Source organism: Mobula hypostoma, chromosome 20, assembly GCF_963921235.1.
Source record: "Mobula hypostoma chromosome 20, sMobHyp1.1, whole genome shotgun sequence".
NCBI lineage: Eukaryota > Metazoa > Chordata > Chondrichthyes > Myliobatiformes > Myliobatidae > Mobula > Mobula hypostoma.
The window spans coordinates 9,659,151-9,676,637 of record NC_086116.1 but is presented as its reverse complement, the minus strand read 5'-3'; the positions used below and the strand labels follow the sequence as shown (position 1 = coordinate 9,676,637).

Sequence of the window (17,487 nt, the reverse complement as noted above, 5' to 3'; positions counted from 1 at the left end):
GTGGTTGGATTTAGCTTTAATCCAATTAAAGTAATATGCTTATGTTTGTTGTGAGGAAGGTCTTTTGGGCAAAACATCCGCTGAAATGTTTTGGGAAGTGGCAATGGCATATTGATTTTTTGAGGTTTTAACCATTTATTCTGTCTTTCTAATCAGGGTGGTAAAATAGCTTATTATGAGATGCAGCCAGAGTATAGTGTAGATATTGATGAAGAACTTGACTGGCCCATTGCTGAACAAAGAGTTAAAAGGTAAATTTCAGACAGCACAGTTGTAAGTATGGAATGTATTTTGAGTAAATTGTTATGCAATGGTGTAATATTAGATTTTTGCAATGTTGAGCATGAATTTTCCAACACGAGTACTTCTGTTCTTCCACCCGGTGCATATTTGAAATGATTAAAATTTGTCTGGTTCAAGGTTTCTGACTGTTTAAAAATATTGGAATTGGATTGATAATGACTCCTGGGGTATTATTGGTTAAAGCCGACAAGAACACCTTGACTTTTCTACCCAATATGTATCCTGGAACCAACCACGTCATCAAAAATTTTGTTTGAGAGTGCACCTTGTGTAAAGTACAATACAGCCAAAACATACTTCCCCAAAAAAATTGTGCAATTTACATAAATTCCTACAACTATAAATATAGTGCATTGTGTCTGGTTTGCACTGAAGCAGGTGTTCTCTTTGATCTTGTTGACTTTTTTTGTTTTTCTCTCTTGTTCTGGGTTCAAAACAAAATTTTCTTTTAATTTCATTTAGTTTTACATTTCTATTAACAGTTAGCCATGTAACTCCTCTGAAATATTCTTTAATTCCATTTTTGATCTTTTATTCCTCATCACTTTACCTTGATAAATGCCCCACTTTCCCTTGTTCTATAACCTCCCACTTTAGCAGAAAGTAGTAAAACAGTCTGTTATCTAAAATGTCTTGCCCAATTCCTATCTTGCTGTTTACTCCTCTTTCAACTATAATTTTTAAAGCAACAGAATTGTTTAGCTACATGAGTCGTCTTTGTAACCTTTCTTCCAGTACTTGTCATTCTTCACTAGAGAATATTGACATGAAGTTGGTGCTGATATAGTTTCAATATGCACCGTAAAAGATGAGGAAACACTGTGCTCTCTAGTAACTTTTTATTTCCAGATTTGATGTTGCCTACATAGAAACTTAATAAAAATAGTATCATGCTGGGAATACAGTGTGTCAAGCATATGTAAAGTAACTCCTAGCAAAGGTCAAGGACTGAAAACTAAATACTTCTCTCTGAGGCTTCTAACCTTTTGAATCTCTCTAACACTGGTTTATTTTTAGTATTAGCATTTTTTTTTGGTACCTACTTAAAATTGGGCAGATATTTTCTCAGCTTCATTGCTGTACAACACCTCCTTGCATTTGTTTCCTTTTGCACATTGGTTGCTTGTCTGCCTTGTTGGGTGCCATCTTTCATTGATCATATCATGGATTTACTGAGTATGCCCACCTGAAAACTAATCGTAACATATATATCCTAACATTTACTTTGGTAATAAAGTTACTTTGTACTTTTATGTCATAAAGATGGTACATTAAATAAACGAGGAAACATAGAAACATAGAAACATAGAAAATAGGTGCAGGAGTAGGCCATTCGGCCCTTCGAGCCTGCACCGCCATTTATTATGATCATGGCTGATCATCCAACTCAGAACCCAGCCTTCCCTCCATACCCCCTGACCCCTGTAGCCACAAGGGCCATATCTAACTTCCTTTTAAACATAGCTAATGAACTGGCCTCAACAGTTTGCTGTGGCAGAGAATTCCACAGATTCACCACTCTCTGTGTGAAGAAGTTTTTCCTAACCTCGGTCCTAAAAGGCTTCCCCTCTATCCTCAAACTGTGACCCCTCGTTCTAGACCTCCCCAACATCGGGAACAATCTTCCTGCATCTAGCCTGTCCAATCCCTTTAGGATCTTATACGTTTCAATCAGATCCCCCCTCAATCTTCTAAATTCCAACGAGTACCATGAAGCTCTTCTCCTAAAGGAGTTAAATTATTTTAACACTGAGAAAATAACAGGCCTGAAGTGAGATTATCTTGGATTTGTTATGCTGAAGAAGTAAATTTTTATGTGTGGTAGTGATTCAATCAAACAACTCTATTCTGTTGATGTGCATTAAATATTGCTGCTTTGGGCTTATTGTTAAGTTGACCACAATTTCTTTGGTTAGGTGTGGTTATTTCGGCAAAATGAACAAAGTAAACCTTGTTGTTTGTTCCCTGGACTCGCAACTCCAATGTGAATGCAAAAGTCGAGGGTATGAGTTGTCAGATATGCCAAGAATTAAAAAAATGAAGGACCATAACATTCGGGTAAGTATACTTTTTGAATTATTTTAGTACAATTTTCTAAACTTGGCTTTGAAATTAATGTTTGATATTATCTGTGGAACAGTTGCAAATTAATTGGAATTTTTGCTGAATTTGCCATGCATTCATAGTATGAGTTGAAGCTTACCGGCACTCATTCCTTCTGGTGCTGACACACATGCTGCAGTAGGTATCGTCTACATGATGCGCTACAGTAACTTAGCAGGGATACGACATCTTACAAACATGACTGTGTCCTCTTCAAAGAACAAGGCACACACAGAATCATTGTAATCACAAAAACAGGCTTTTGGCTTATTGTTCCCACACTAGCCAGTAATGCACCTTCTAAATCTCAATTAATTGTCTCTTTTTATCAAAAGAAGCAAGCCCAGCCAAGGCATTCGCTCCTCCTAATTCTACACCCTGGTTAAAATCCTGTGAACCCACCTTATTGTAATCACATCCTCCTTGTGGTGTGAGGACCAGATGTACACTGAACTCTACTTGTTTATTTTTGGGAAGTATCACCTGCTGTTATATTCTATTGCTTCATGTTTGTGTAATCAATAACTGCAGTAATGGAAGGTGCATTCCACAGTTCCTCTACATTTCTTGGAGCTCCAAGACTAGTCAAGCTATTTTAATACAATTACAGCACCATCCTATGTAGGAGTACTGGTGTGCTATGTCCAGTGCACAAGAAGGATGGCAATTCTAACCTGGTTAATTATCTTTTAATGAAGCGGCTCCCTGTCATCATCAAAAATGAATGAGAGGTTTTATCAATACACTAGCAGAATTTATTCCACAGTAACCTGCTTATTAGTGCCTTGTTTTGCCTGGGCCACTGACTTTCTCCAAACGAGGACCAAAGACCTGAATTCTAAAGATGATGTGAGTGTTATGTGAAGGAGCCACATGATTGAAGATGATATTAAGTCTCAAGTCAGTGGAAATCAAAGGAAAATAATTCAGTGGTTAGAATTACACATAGGAAAGTGGGTTGTGGTCATTCATGCCTGGCCTGGGACTTGACCACTAGAACTAGCTTCAGATGTTTCATTGTGATATTGTCATAAGAAGGGTTTGTAGATAAAGCAATTGTAACTAAATATTTAATGAAGAGAGGCCATAAGTAATTAATGTAGGAGTATTAGAATGGAAGGAAGGTTTGGTTTTTCTATTTGTATCTGGGACACTGAAATGGCAGTGTTGGACGCACAATCTACTTAAATTAGGACAATGAAGGAAAAGGATAAAGGGTGTGGGTAAATGTGATTGCCCTCCATTTGAACTCAAAGCTGCAATAACCACTCCCCTGTGTGTATTAATTGTATGTGTCGTTCTACAGGTCATTGTTGCCCACCTTCCCCATCGTGTAACACTGCTGATTCAGGGTATTGATTGTGAGGCCTAATCCCTTTTAATGTTGTGCCTGGGATTAGGAAAATGGTGAGAAAATGAAATAAAACTGACCATGATTAAATGTAATACTAACAAAGGAGCAAATGCTTCAAGTTGTTGCGTTCAGTAAACTGTTGGCGACAAGTCATGGAGCTTGGAAACAGGCTCTTTGATCCCTGCTGACCAGCAGCATCAATTCCATTTTATCCTCCTCATACTTCCATTCACTCCCCCACAGATTCTACCATTCTTCTACACATTAGGGACGATTTACCTAGTTTAATAAAACAAATTTGTTGTTTTGTGGACTGCAGACTGAATTCATCCCTGACTCTGATAGAGAAAGGAAGAGGAGCACCATGGAAACATGGCTGAAGGAAATGGGCATTGGTTGGGAGAATGTGGCTTACTTTGGTGAGTGTCTCTACCCTAAAACATGGTACAGCCAGTGCAATGACTAAACATTAGGAAATAGGGGCATTTGGTGCCTTGAGCTTGCTGGACCATTACATGTGATCGTACCTGATTCTCATCTCAACTGTTATACTGACTTGATTCCTTTTGTATGCTGAAATTGTTCTACCTCCTTTTGTAAATGTATTCAGCGGGTAGGTCTTCACAATCTCCTGTGGCAGTGAATTTCACAGGCTGAACATGTGTGAAGAAATACCTGCACATCTCAGTTCTAAATGTTCTATATTTTACCATGTGGTCGAGCTTAATATTTTTGTATCCAAACTGAGCAAACATGGTAAAACTGACTAAGCCATACAACATGTTGGATTGTCCCTGGGCTTCAGCTTGTACGTGTCCTAGTGCGTGTAGGAAGTGTGTGCACAGAGAAAGTGTTGAATACTGTACTGGAATTGTGCTTGAATAAGAATTATAGGGGTACTCAATAAATAACTCACTTCTGAAGTGTTCAAAGCCACTTTGGAATGTATCCCATGGTTGAAGTACCTCTTGGAGGAATTGTCCAGCTGGAGAATTGTATCTTGAAATGGAGATCATCCAGGCTATAATTGGTTTCTCTGAAGTAAAGCTGGCTGCACTATGATTAAATGTGAGTTCATATTAATCGACAGTCACTGATACAACAGCATGCAGAGTAGATGCCAACAATAACAAATCTTTGTTCTCCCACAAAAGGAAACAATGACTCTGACCTCGAGTGCCTGAAGAAAGCTCACTTCGGAGGTGTCTGTGGTGGAGCTGCACCCCACGTTCAAGAAGTGGCAGACTACATCTGCAGCAGCAAAGATAGAATCTGTGATGTGGAGGAATTTATTAACTACATGGTACAGCTGATGGCAAAACATAGAGCTGAGAACTCTGGGGAGAGCAGTACACCTGGAAGCACAAAGGCAAAAAAGGATCTGAAAACCAAAATGAACAAAATAAATCTTGTGGTTTGTTCCTCAGACTCTACCCTCGAAAGTCAATGCCAAAATCATGGCTATAGGTTGTTAGTGATGCCTGAAGTTGAAAAAATGAAGAAAAATAGCATTCGGGTAAGTATGTTTTACTTTTAACTTGCATTTATTTGAATATGGCTTTAAGATTGAACTATTTTTGTATGAGGGACAATTGCAAAATAATCCAAGCTTTTGACTGCATTTGCCACAGTGCTGTTATATTTCTCCCTTGAGATGGGGTCCACTGTCTCCACTACTAACACTCCAGCAGCGGTCCCCAACCACCGGGCCGCAAAGCATGTGCTACCGGGCCGCGAGGAAACGATACGAGTCAGCTGCACCTTTCCTCATTCCCTGTCACGCACTATTGAACTTGAACATAGTGTCGCCAACTGTCCCGTGTATGCCGGGACATCCCGTATACAGGTATGGGGCTAAATTGGTTTGTCCCATAACGGGACCGCCCTTGTCCCGTATTTCCCCCGCTAAGGTGGAGCGTTCCTATGAAACCTTTCGTGCCGAAATGGCGTGAAGCGAAGAAGCAATTACCATTAATTTATATGGGAAAAATTTTTGAGCGTTCCTAGACACAAACAAATAACCTAACAAATCATACCAAGTAACACATAAAACCTAAAATAACACTAACATATAGTAAAAGCAGGAATGATATGATAAATACACAGCCTTTATAAAGTAGAAATAATGTATGTACAGTATAGTCGGGAAGATGAAGGCAAAACCGACATGTGGGGGGAAAAAATTGGCACGTACGTGCATACGCACATCACATGCGCATGTCATGCATGCGCACACAGGTGCCCGCGCTAGGCTTCGTGGTCATGGTAGTCTTTCCTGGGGTAAAGTGTCCCGGGATTTGACTGCTACTTTTGTCTCTTATTTGGGCGTGAGAAAGTTGGCAACCCTAACTGTAAAAGATATGTTGAGGTGAGTTTAACCCTACCTGAACACTCCCCCCCCCCCCCCCCCAGCCGGTCCATGGTGGAAAAAAAAGGTTGGGGACCCCTGCCCCACGGCATCTTGGAAACCTGATCTTGGGCCTCTTCAAGAACAAGGCACAAATAGAATGATTACAGCATTAGCGCAGGTATCAGACATTTGGGTTATCGTTTTCATACTGAGCAGTCATAGACATTGATGATAGTAGAGTGATGTCAAAGAGCCACTTGAAGAAAGGTGTTAAGTCTCAGGTCAGTGGGAATTAAAAACTGTTTAGTGGATGGGATGGCACAAGAAAGGTGGTTGGGTCATTCATACCTTGCCCAGGACTTGACCACTGCTGTTAATCAGGACAGTGTCCCAAGCACAAGCCCCTTGGGGAATAGCTAAGAAAATGCAGGAAAAATGAGTCTGTTAAAATGCGCAGTAATACTAACAAAGAAATGGATGCGTTGTTACATATCTGTGCTCATTGGACTGTTATTGATATCATGGCACAAGCAGTCATCCACACTATCCCATTTTATTCTCTCCGCCTTCCATTCACATGCGCACAGATGCCGTCACTCACTCACAGTTGGTGTAATTTATCTATGTTAATAAAATAAATTTGATTGTAGTTTGTTCTGTGGTCTGCAGGTAGAATTGATTCCTAACTCTAAACAATGGAAGAAAAACACTATGGAAGTATGGCTGAAGGAAATGGGCATCGGTTGGGAGAATGTGGCTTACTTTGGTGAGTGTTTCTATCATAGGGCATTGTACAACCAGTGCAATGGAAAATGGGTTGGTTTGTCACGAACAAACATTAGAAACTAGGAGCAGGAAAAGCAATACGGCACCTTGATCCTCCTCAATCATTCAATGTCATTGCAGCTGATTCTTCAGTCTCCATATTCCTGCAATTCCTTGACATCTTTTGTGTCAAGAAACGTTTCTGCCTCGTAAATATATCCAGCATCTTGGTCTTTATCTTTTATGGTAGTAAATTTGAAAGTCCCAATATCCTGGGGAGGGGGGGGAAATGAGGAAGTTCTGCTCCATTTTGATTTTAATTGTTCTTCTCTGTAATTCGAGACTGTAACTCCTACTAGACAGCTCTCCTCTGACCCACAGCCATGTTCCAGTTAGTGGGTTAATTGGTCATTGGAAATAGTCCTGTGATTAGGCAAGGGTTAAATAGGCGCGGTATAGCTCATTGAGTTGGAAGGGCTGTTCTATGCTTTATCTCTGAATTAAATAAAACTCCAGTGGATATAGGGTCGAGTGGATATGATCTCTCAAAGCAGTGCTGCCATTCCAAGAATCAGAGTATCTTTACTGCACTACCTCCATGACCGCCAAATCCTCTCTTGGGTAAGGAATTCAAAATTGCACAAATTTTTCTGGTGTGGTCTCTGCAGCAACCTGTATAATTGCAGTCAAATATCCTTGAACCTCAGCTGAAAATATTTGCAATGAAAGGCAACATGCCATTGCTTTCTTAACTGCCAGACCAGAACAGACATTTCTCCCTCCAGCTCCCAGAGGAGTAATGGAACCAGGGGTTGTGGTACTTGTGGCTGCAATTTTCCAGCTGGATAACCATGGTGAGGGAGAGAAAGATGATCCAGGTTGGCATTATTTCCTTTGGAACAAAGGAGGCTGCTCTATGATTACCATGTTCATGCATCAACACTCATACTTTGGACAACATGCAGAGTAGATACTAACACTTGACAAATCTTTGTTCTTCCCCAAAAGGAAACGGTTTCTCCGATCTCGAGTGCCTGCAGAAAGCTCGCTTTGGAGGTGCCTCTGGTGGTGCCGCACCCCAAGTTCAGGAGGTGGCAGACTACGTCTGCAGCAGCAAAGACAGAGCCGGTGATGTGAAGGAATTTGTTAACCACGTGATTGGGCTGATGGCAAAATGCAAAGCTGAGAACATGGGAGAGAGTACTGCGCCTGAAACCGCAAACACTAAAAACCATCGGACAACCAAAAAGAAAGAAGTAAACCTTGTGGTTTGTTCCCTGAGATCACAGTTTGAACAGGAAAGCAAAAATGAAGAGTACATTTTGTCAATTATGTCTGAAGTTAAAAAAATGAAGAATAGCAGCATCCGGGTATGTTTTAATTTTATTGCTTTTTTTTTAGCTATAGCTTTGGAATTAATGAGGCTTCTGACAGACTGCACACAAACTGCTGGACGAGCTCAGCAGGTCAGGCAGAACTTATCACCTCTCAGATTCGCACTTTATCCCTCCACTCACCCACCTTTCCCCTCAACTGGTTCCTACTACTCCTCATCCCCTCTCCACCTCTCCCCCTCCAACTTCCACCACCTTACTCTGGCTTCTTCCCCATCATTTCCAATCCTGCAGGATCTTGGCCCGTAAAGTTGGTTGTTTATTCATCTCCAGAGATACCACTTGATCTGTTGTATTCAGCAATTTTTGTGCACTGCTCTGGATTTCCAGAATGTGCAGAATCTCTTGTGTTTGAAGTTAATGTTTATTTTTGTCTAAGGGATAACAGCAAAATCAGGCTTTGACAGGATTTGCTATACAGCTGTTGCATTCATCCTTTGAGATAGCCCCACTGCCTGGGAACATTCATTCCTTCCACTACTAGCACACACTGCAGTGGGCATCATCTCCAAGGTCTCTTACAAGCACTCGACAAAATCTTTGTCAACCATGGCCTCGTCAAGTGGCAAGGCAGAAACTGAATCATTCCGGTACCAGTAGAGAAAGCAGGCATTTCACTCACTGTTTCAATACATCCTGTTGTAGACATTATGAATCCCAATTAAATCCTTTTGGTTTTGGCTGAAATGAGCCCAGCCAAGGCGCTTGTTCTTCATAATTCTTCTGTTCTGCTTAATGCTGAAAACCTCCTTTATTGTAATTATACACTCCTTGTGGTATGCTGACCAGGTGCACACAGTACGCGAGCTGTGGCCCAACATGGAATCTGGGAATACAGCTTCATAATTCCTTGGGAAAGTGGCATCACATGTAGATCGGGCTGTAAAGGGGGCTTTGGGCAAATTGGCCTTCATAAATGTTGCACACTTGGATACTAAAGGGACTTGCAGGCATGCAGAAGTTTAAAATAACGTCTTCATTTTCCTTTCTGGAAATACAGGAGCACAAGCACATCGGCTTACCATGCATGCTGTGAGGCCGTCTCCGTCTACTCCATCACGTACGCACTACCGCGCCCCCAGGACCCCTCAGCTACCCCAAGTGCCTGCATAAGCTTTGCCCCTTGTAACCATCAATTAACCTCCTAAAATATTACCGTTGCTGGTGCAACTGACCGTTAATCAAATTGTGAATGAATAAAATAACAAACTAAAGCAATAAAAATAATATGAACATAAATATAAGAAAATTAGGGGGGTATCCAATGTCCACTAATATGCTCCTCATTACTATGGGTCCCACGTAAATCAAAGTATTGAGTACTGAAGTTAGGATGTTATGTAGAAGTTGTATAAGATGTTGGTGAGGCCTTATTTGAAGTATTGAATGCAGTTCTGGTCACCTGCCTACAGGAAATGCATCAATAAGATTGAAAGAGTACAGAGAAAATTAATTTACTATTTACTGAGATGCAGCACAGGATAGGCCCTACTGGCTGTTCAAACTGTGCCACCCAGCAACACACCTTAATCTTAGCTTAATCATGAGACAATTTACAATGATCAATCAACTTACCAATTGTTATGTCTTTGGACTGTGGGAGGAGACTCGTGCAGTCACTGGGAGAACGTACAAACTCCTTACAGGAATACAGTGGTAGGAATTGAACCCAGGTCACTGGTACTGTAAGTGGTGTGCTAAGCACTACGCTACCATGCTGCCCCATATTTACCAGAATGTTGCTGGAACTTGAGGGATTTTAACGAGAAACACACGGCTATGTATTGCTTTGCTCATCGAGCTGTTAATGATGCTTGAGAACAGGATCTTTAACCATTAAACAACCACCTATGTCAATTCCATTTTATTCTCCCCACATTTCCATTCACTCTCAGATTCCACCATGCACTGGGCGATTTATCTTGTTTAATGAAGTAAATCTGTGGTTGGTTGTTTTGTGGGCTACAGGTAGAATTTATTCCTGACTTTGAACAATGGAAGAAAAAGACCATGGAAGTTTGGATGAGAGAAATGGGCATCGGTTGGGAGAATGTGGCTTATTTCGGTGAGTGTTTATATTATAAAACATTATACAGCCTGTGCAAGTGGGTTAAATGGCCTTGAGTGGGAGAATGACAATTGGCACTTTGAGTCTACTTGAACATTCCATATAACATATAACCATATAACAATTACAGCACGGAAACAGGCGATCTCTGCCCTTCTAGTCCGTGCCGAACGCTACTCTCACCTAGTCCCACTGACCTGCACTCAGCCCATAACCCTCCATTCCTTTCCTGCCCATATAGCTGTCCAATTTTACTTTAAATGATAATATGGAACCTGCCTCTACCGCTTCTACTAGAAGTTCGTTCAACACTTACTTCAAGCTCCCCTGATAATTGACTTATCGCTATGTTCATGCAAGGAAACTATGCGCTCTGAGTTCAATATTAAATTCGTTAGAACAACCCTTTTAGAAACGAAATTAAGTGTATTAGCCACTTATCACCTATATTGCATTCGTGATTAACACCCCCCCGAACAGAATCTCCAAAAACGATTTGTAGAAAAAAGTCGGCACGTACACACATGCGCACTGGTGCCCGCGCAAGGCTTCATGGTCATTGTAGTCTCTCTTCCCCCCCCAGTCAGCCAGTCCTCAAGAATATTGTCAATATGAAACCGGTCCGCAGTGCAAAAAAGGTTGGGGACCCCTGGCTTACACAAACTGCAGTGCACGGACCCAATAATCACCGACTGGGACACAATGCATGTCTCAAGATTGTCTGCCACAGGCTGTGCTGCAAAGTAGAATCAAAAACCACACAGAGAGGAGTACAAAGCTCCAATAAAACAAACAGTTTAAGTAAGGTCATGAAATTTAACATTCTAAGCAGACAGTTAGGAAATCCCTGCCCACTAACACTCAGTCTCCAGACGCAAACACGAGAAAATCTGCAGATGCTGGAATTTCAAGCAACACACATAAAAGTTGCTGGTTGACTCAGTCTCCAGAAGCTGGTTTAACACTGGTGCAATCGCCACGAGAGGGCCATCACAAAACCATGCCAAGGTCTGCAGGCATTACTGGAGCAGTGCATGCTAGAGGAGCGGGGGATGTTGCTGTATCGTTTCCACTCACTACTGACTCACCAAGTAGTGTCTCTTTTCATCTGTCAAGTAGGATGTCTCACTTGAAGAAAAGGGGGAAATTTGGTAAAAATTGGAAATCAGTAAAGACGTGGGAAATATTCAATAGCTCAGGCAATAGCTGTGGAGAAAGGAAAACAGTTAGTGTTTCAGGTCAATAACCTGTTTGTTAACTAGATAGTAAAAATTAGCTTGAACTTGTGGAACTGAACTTAGTAATCTAAATGTAGAAAACAGCTTATCCAATGGGCAAAAGTAATAAAAAGAAAGATGCTCTGAAACTTTCAAAGTAGACAAAGTACATATTATACTTTCTATGTGTTCTCACTTAGCAAAAAGTAATTTTTGTATCAAAGAATGGATAGAAATTATTTCAAGAAACAAAATTGAATTTACATATTACATTTTATCACATCAGGATTTCCTTAGAATATATGGGACCATTCAAACTTAACACCAGAAAAAAGAAAATATGCAGATGCCAGAAATGCAAGCAACACACACATAACACTGGAGGAACTCAGCAGGCCAGGCAGCATCCATAGAAAAAGAGTAAACAGCCGACATCCCGGGCCAAGGCCAGGACTGAAGAAAAAAAAAGATTGGACTCTGACTTCTCAACTTTTTTCTTCAGTCCTGATGAAGGGCCTCAGCCCGAAACGCTGACCGTTCAGTGGAATCATAGCTGATTCTGTCTCAGTCATGATTTATTTCCTCTCCCTGTAATCCCTTGATGCCTTGTGTCTAGAAATCTTTCGCTAGAAATATTCAGCATCTTCTATAGCAGTGAATTCCACAGGTTGAGTGAAGAAATGCCTTGTATATTGAGACCATGGTCCCTTCTTCCCAACCACTGACCTGTACCCTTCACCCAGTAAAATCATCCTTGCTGTAGCTAGTTCACCTTGTCCTGTCAGAATGTTATGCTTAAGATTCTCTTAATTCTTCAGAACTCCAATGAATAAAGTTCATGGAGGCCAGACCACTCTTAAGGATAAATTTCTGCCATTCCTAATATCAGTCTTGTGATTGCTTACTGAACCCCTTCCCTGACAGGTAAATCCCCTTTGGGTAAGGAGGTGAAAACTAGACCCAGTACTACATTGAAGCAAAATGTTCTTGAATCTTTGTTGAAAATCATTTGCAATTAAAGCCAACATACCATTTGCTCTCTTAACTCCTTGGCACACCTGCCTGTGTGCTTTCAGTGGATGGTGTCTATAAGGGCAGCCTTGGCCCCTTTTTAAATTAGCATTTCCCAGTCTCTCAACGGTAAGGAATATGCTACTTTTGTTCATCCTTCCAAATATACCTGAATTGCTTCTCCCTTGTCTGTTTTGCCAGTTGTATCATTTAAATAAAACAATAGGTTTGTCAGGAACTTTGTCCCTTTCATAAGTCTCTTCTGACTTTGTTGAATCCCATCGATATTGTTTGCTCGAAAATCACATAGTATTTATGTTAACATTTTCCTGCTATTGAAGCCTACGTAATTTAGGACAATTTATTTACAGGGCACTATGATTTTATTCTCTATGGCTGAGCTCAATGCGTCCAAAACAAGCAAGCAGTAAAACTGTAAGTTGTGTAGTGTGCTAGGTTGTTGCTAGGGCTTCAGCCTCTGTGTCATAATACGCACAGGAAGTCGGTCTGTAGACCAAATGTTTCCTCACCAGAAATCAAAGTCAAGTCAAATTTATTTGTAAAGCACATTTAAAAACAACCCATGTTGACCAAAGTGCTGTACAAACCATAACAGGTAGCTAAAATCACAAATACAAGAACCACAGATATAAACAACAAGGCACACAGCTTATAGGCACAAAAGAAACAACACATGAGCCTAGGCACAAGCCAAAAATCAGCCACATCAGGAAGATTCAAATGCTATTGAATAAAGGTCAGTTTTGAGCCTGGATTTAAGAGTCAGTGGAGGGGGCAGATCTGATAAGGAGGGGAATGCTGTTCCACAGTCTAGGGGCTACAACAGCAATGGTGTGGTCACCCCGAGTTTAAATTTAGATTGTGGGACAGCCAGGAGCCCCAAGTCAGCCAACCTGAGGGACCTGGAAGTACACGTTTATAGAATAAGGGGTTAGAAGGTCTGCGATATAGGAGAGGGCCAGCCCATTTAGGGCTTTATAAACAAACAGGAGAACCTTAAAATCAATTCTAAACCGTACTGGTAGCCAGTGGAGAGAGGCCAGGATAGAAGTAGTATGGTCCCTCTTCTGGGCACCTGTCAGGAGCCTGGCTGCAGCGTTCTGGACCAGTTGCAGGTGGGACAGGGACGACTGACTAATCCCAGAATACAGGGAATTGGAGTAGTCCAAGCGGGAGGATATAAGGGCATGGATGATTTTCTCGAGATCTTTGAGAGAAAGGACTTGATCTTGGCAATAGTACGAAGCTGGAAAAAACTGGCTTTTACTACTGCATTAACTTGCTTGTCAAACTTAAGGGCGGAATCAAATATCACACCAAAGGTTTTTGACGTGGGGTTTGACAAGGGTGGACAGGTTACCAAGACTGTTGGTAATCACTTTGATGGAGTCAAATATGACAACTTCAGACTTGCCTTCATTCAACTGCAGGAAGTTTTGTGCCATCCAACACTTGATGTCCTCAAGGCAGTTCATGAGGCTGACTAGATTTGACTGGTCGTTTGGTTTCAAGTGGAGACAAAGCTGTGTGTCGTCAGCATAACCATGGAAGGAAATGTCGTGTTTTTGAAATGTGCTCAATTATATCTATTGGGTGCTGAATGAATAACCTTCATATTTGAAGGGCTCTAAAGCCACTTTGATTGAAGTGAAGAGTGCAGATATATTCAAGGGCTGGTTGGATAAATGAGGAATAATCAAGAGTCATGCTGATGAATATAGTTAGGAGTGGCTTAAGGGGAGCATAAATACCAGCTTGGATTGTCTGGGCCCATGGCCTGTGTCTTTGTCACATAAATTCTGTTAGTGGAAGGTATACAGATATGCCAGATACTGAAGTAAGGCTTGTGCCTGTGGAACCTCTGCCAACGTAGACACTCCTTGCTCCACCTCCCAAAGACCAAATGGATCCAGAGGTTGAGGTGTCTGTTTGAAGAAATCTCCAGCCAGACAACTATTTTGAGGAAGAGAGATGATCCAGGCTAGGATAATTTTCTCTGGAACAAAGACTGCTATGTTTACAACATTCATTTCATGTGCCAGCAGTCATTCATAGGACAACATGTAGAGTAGAAGCTAACACCAGCAAACTTTTTGTTCTCCCACAACAGGAAACAATGACTCTGATGTTGAGTTCCTGAAGAAAGCTTGCGTTGGATGTGCTTCTGGTGATGCACCGTCCCAAGTTCAGCAAGGGGCAGACTACATCTGCAACAACAGTGGTAAAATTAGTGATGTGGAGGAGTTTCTTGACCACGTGGCGCTGCTGATGGAGAAACAACAGAGCCAAGAATGCAAGCAGTAGCAAAGCAACTGAAAGCGCAATCATTCCCAATGTTAAAGTATTTTGAAATGAACAGTTTAGAGTCATGAACCTCAAAAGGGCAGGAAAAGAAGTATGGAGTGAAGGAGGGGAAGAGAGGAGGTGAAGGGTGGGAGGTAAATGGTGTAGTTTGATAAACAGTCCTACAACAGTGAAACAGATCCATTGGTGAATGCTGTCCATGTCAGCCATCAAATGTAAATTACTAATCCCACTGTGCAGTAGCTTCACACGCAAGCACTGCATAGAGGTGGGGTTGGTAGCAGCACTGTGAGGTTGTGGTTTTTGCTGTCTCCCAGATGCAGGGACCTGGTTTTGATTGTGATTTCCGGTGCTGTCTGAGTTTTGACATGCTCTGTGTCCATGAAGGGTGCCCTGGGTGCTCTGGTCTCCTTGCACATCAAGTGTTTCCTCTTGCATTTCTGATGGGTCAATCAGTCACTAGTGTTGGCAAATTGCAAGAGTGCCTAGAAAGGAGAGATTGAAGGATATTTTAAATACAAGAAAGTAAGAGGGAGAATGGGATTACGCTATTCAGTGTTGGCATAGAGACAATGGGTTGAATGGACTGTTCTGTGTTGTAACAGGTTAAATGACATCCTGTGACACTTCTGAAATGACCAGAACTGTCAAAGCTATCCAGTGCTTATAAACATTTTTGTGAAGTATACAAAATAGCAAGAAGATTTAATCGGTTTGGTTTAAAATTTTAATAGATATTCATAAGTATTTCTACAGTATGAGCTTATATGACCTTGTTAATTGGCCTGATATAATGCTAAGTGGTAGAATCTAGGGGAGTTGATGGAAATGTAGGAAGAATTAGTTTGTCTCTGTTTGATGGTTTTACAGCTATGGATCAAAGGGCCTTTTTATGTGCTCTGACTCTTTAACAATCACAGCTCATCTCTTCTGGGTTTTTCATTTGTGTGATCTTGGGAATCTGCAAGTTTGTGTGTGCGGAGCTATTGGGGTATACATAGTATATGCACAGACTGGTTCAGCACAGTTGCTCAACGATGTAGCAATATATTTTCAATATTTGAGAATGAAATACTTGAATCCCCTACACTGCCTCCTTCCCTTTTCCTGGTACTTCCACTCCCGGTCGTCTATTTATTAAAAATAGTTTACTATATAAATCAACGATCTTTGATTAGCAATGTAAATATTGGAATCTTCAGATGAATGTAGTTTGCTTTGAAATGTTTGAAATAAATAAATAAATAAATCTTAATTTACTGTCTGTTCCTCTCCCAATTGTGTATTGATTTTGTCAGTTAATATTTGGGGCATGGAGACACAAGGGGCTGCAAATGCAAATCAAAATCTGGAAAAATTCATTGAGTCACAGCATCCGTGAAGGGAAACAAACAGTCAACAGTTTTAGTTGAGACCTTGCATCTGGGCCTTCAGCTCTTCATCTGGACCTCACTACCAGAGTTCCTCCAGCTTTTTTTTGTGTGTGGCTCAATATTTCAGGCATGTTCCTGCAATATTCTATTCCAAATTTGAAGCATCTCTTTTTCTCACTGCCCCTGGCTCTGTGTTAGCAGGGATTTGGTTCAGGAGTTGTGTCCATGCACTAACATTGTTCACTTTGCTTCTGATATACAAGCTTCTAACATCTCTCCTGGTACTCTTACCACTCCCGTAATCAAATGTCTGAGGACTGGAGATTCTGCAAAACCTGGATGTGTCTTTGGCATTTATTTATTCTTTCATAGCCATGCAGAGCTAAGGTGTTGCTCTCTGTACCTTGTACTGCTCAATGTTTGGGATCACTTACTTGCACGCAAGTGTCAGTCTGAAAATTGAAATGTGAGTGTTTACAGTCAAACTCTTTTGATCTACCCTGACTCTAGGCTCTTTACTATTTGGTCTCTTCAATATTTCTTCCAGTCTCCTGATTCCTTCTGTCACCCAGTTCCATACCACTTGCGTCTGTTCCATATTTGCTGCTGATTTTGTGAATGAATGTAGGCATGCTGTGTTGGCGCCAGAATGTGTGGACTGTCGTGGGCTACCCCCAGAAGATTCTTGGATGTGTTAGTTATTAATGTAAATAACAGTGTTTTGATGTGTGGTGGTGCGTTGAAGACTTGCAGATTTCTACCACTTCTCAGCCTGGTCTTAGAATCTGGTTAGTGGACAAGACTGAGGACCAAAGTATCTTCATGGTCATCCTAATGCAAGAAGCACAGGGTAGTTTCCACTGTTTCCCTAGAAATTCTCATCTTTTTTTTAATATAAAGTTTCCAGTGATGAGAAGCCTTCAGTCTCTAGAAGGGAGTGAGTAATTTTCCAGAATTTGTTTTTCAACACAGAAGGTGTTTACCAGCCTTCTCTAGATTATCTGATTCCAACAGAAGCAGGACTGTCTTCAGACTGTCAGGATTTTCTCTGCCTTGGAAAGCCAACGCTGGTGTGAACGTGGCAGCTGTGCTCAGATATCAGAGTTCCCTCCCACATACCAAAGTCCGGTGCCTGATTTTTGGATCATGTCTCTTGTGCTCAGGCAAGGACAGAGAACTATCACACTTACGTGATTTGCTAGCCAGTTAAGATCCCTGCCAACA

General features: G+C 41.2%; 1 protein-coding gene across 2 annotated transcripts in view; it reads left to right on the top strand.

Moving 5' to 3' along the window:
- LOC134359319 (N-acylneuraminate cytidylyltransferase-like) overlaps positions 1-16,154 on the top strand; it is a 36,229-nt gene extending 20,075 nt beyond the window's left edge. For both annotated transcript variants that reach the window (XM_063072368.1, XM_063072369.1), the window contains 8 exons: positions 157-251; positions 2,220-2,361; positions 4,080-4,179; positions 4,915-5,276; positions 6,780-6,876; positions 7,884-8,245; positions 10,238-10,334; positions 14,697-16,154. In XM_063072368.1, coding sequence (XP_062928438.1) covers positions 157-251; positions 2,220-2,361; positions 4,080-4,179; positions 4,915-5,276; positions 6,780-6,876; positions 7,884-8,245; positions 10,238-10,334; positions 14,697-14,890 — 1,449 coding nt within the window. In that variant the 3' untranslated portion in view covers positions 14,891-16,154. The remainder of the gene's footprint in view (positions 1-156; positions 252-2,219; positions 2,362-4,079; positions 4,180-4,914; positions 5,277-6,779; positions 6,877-7,883; positions 8,246-10,237; positions 10,335-14,696) is intronic.
- Positions 16,155-17,487: the final 1,333 nt, after the last annotated feature.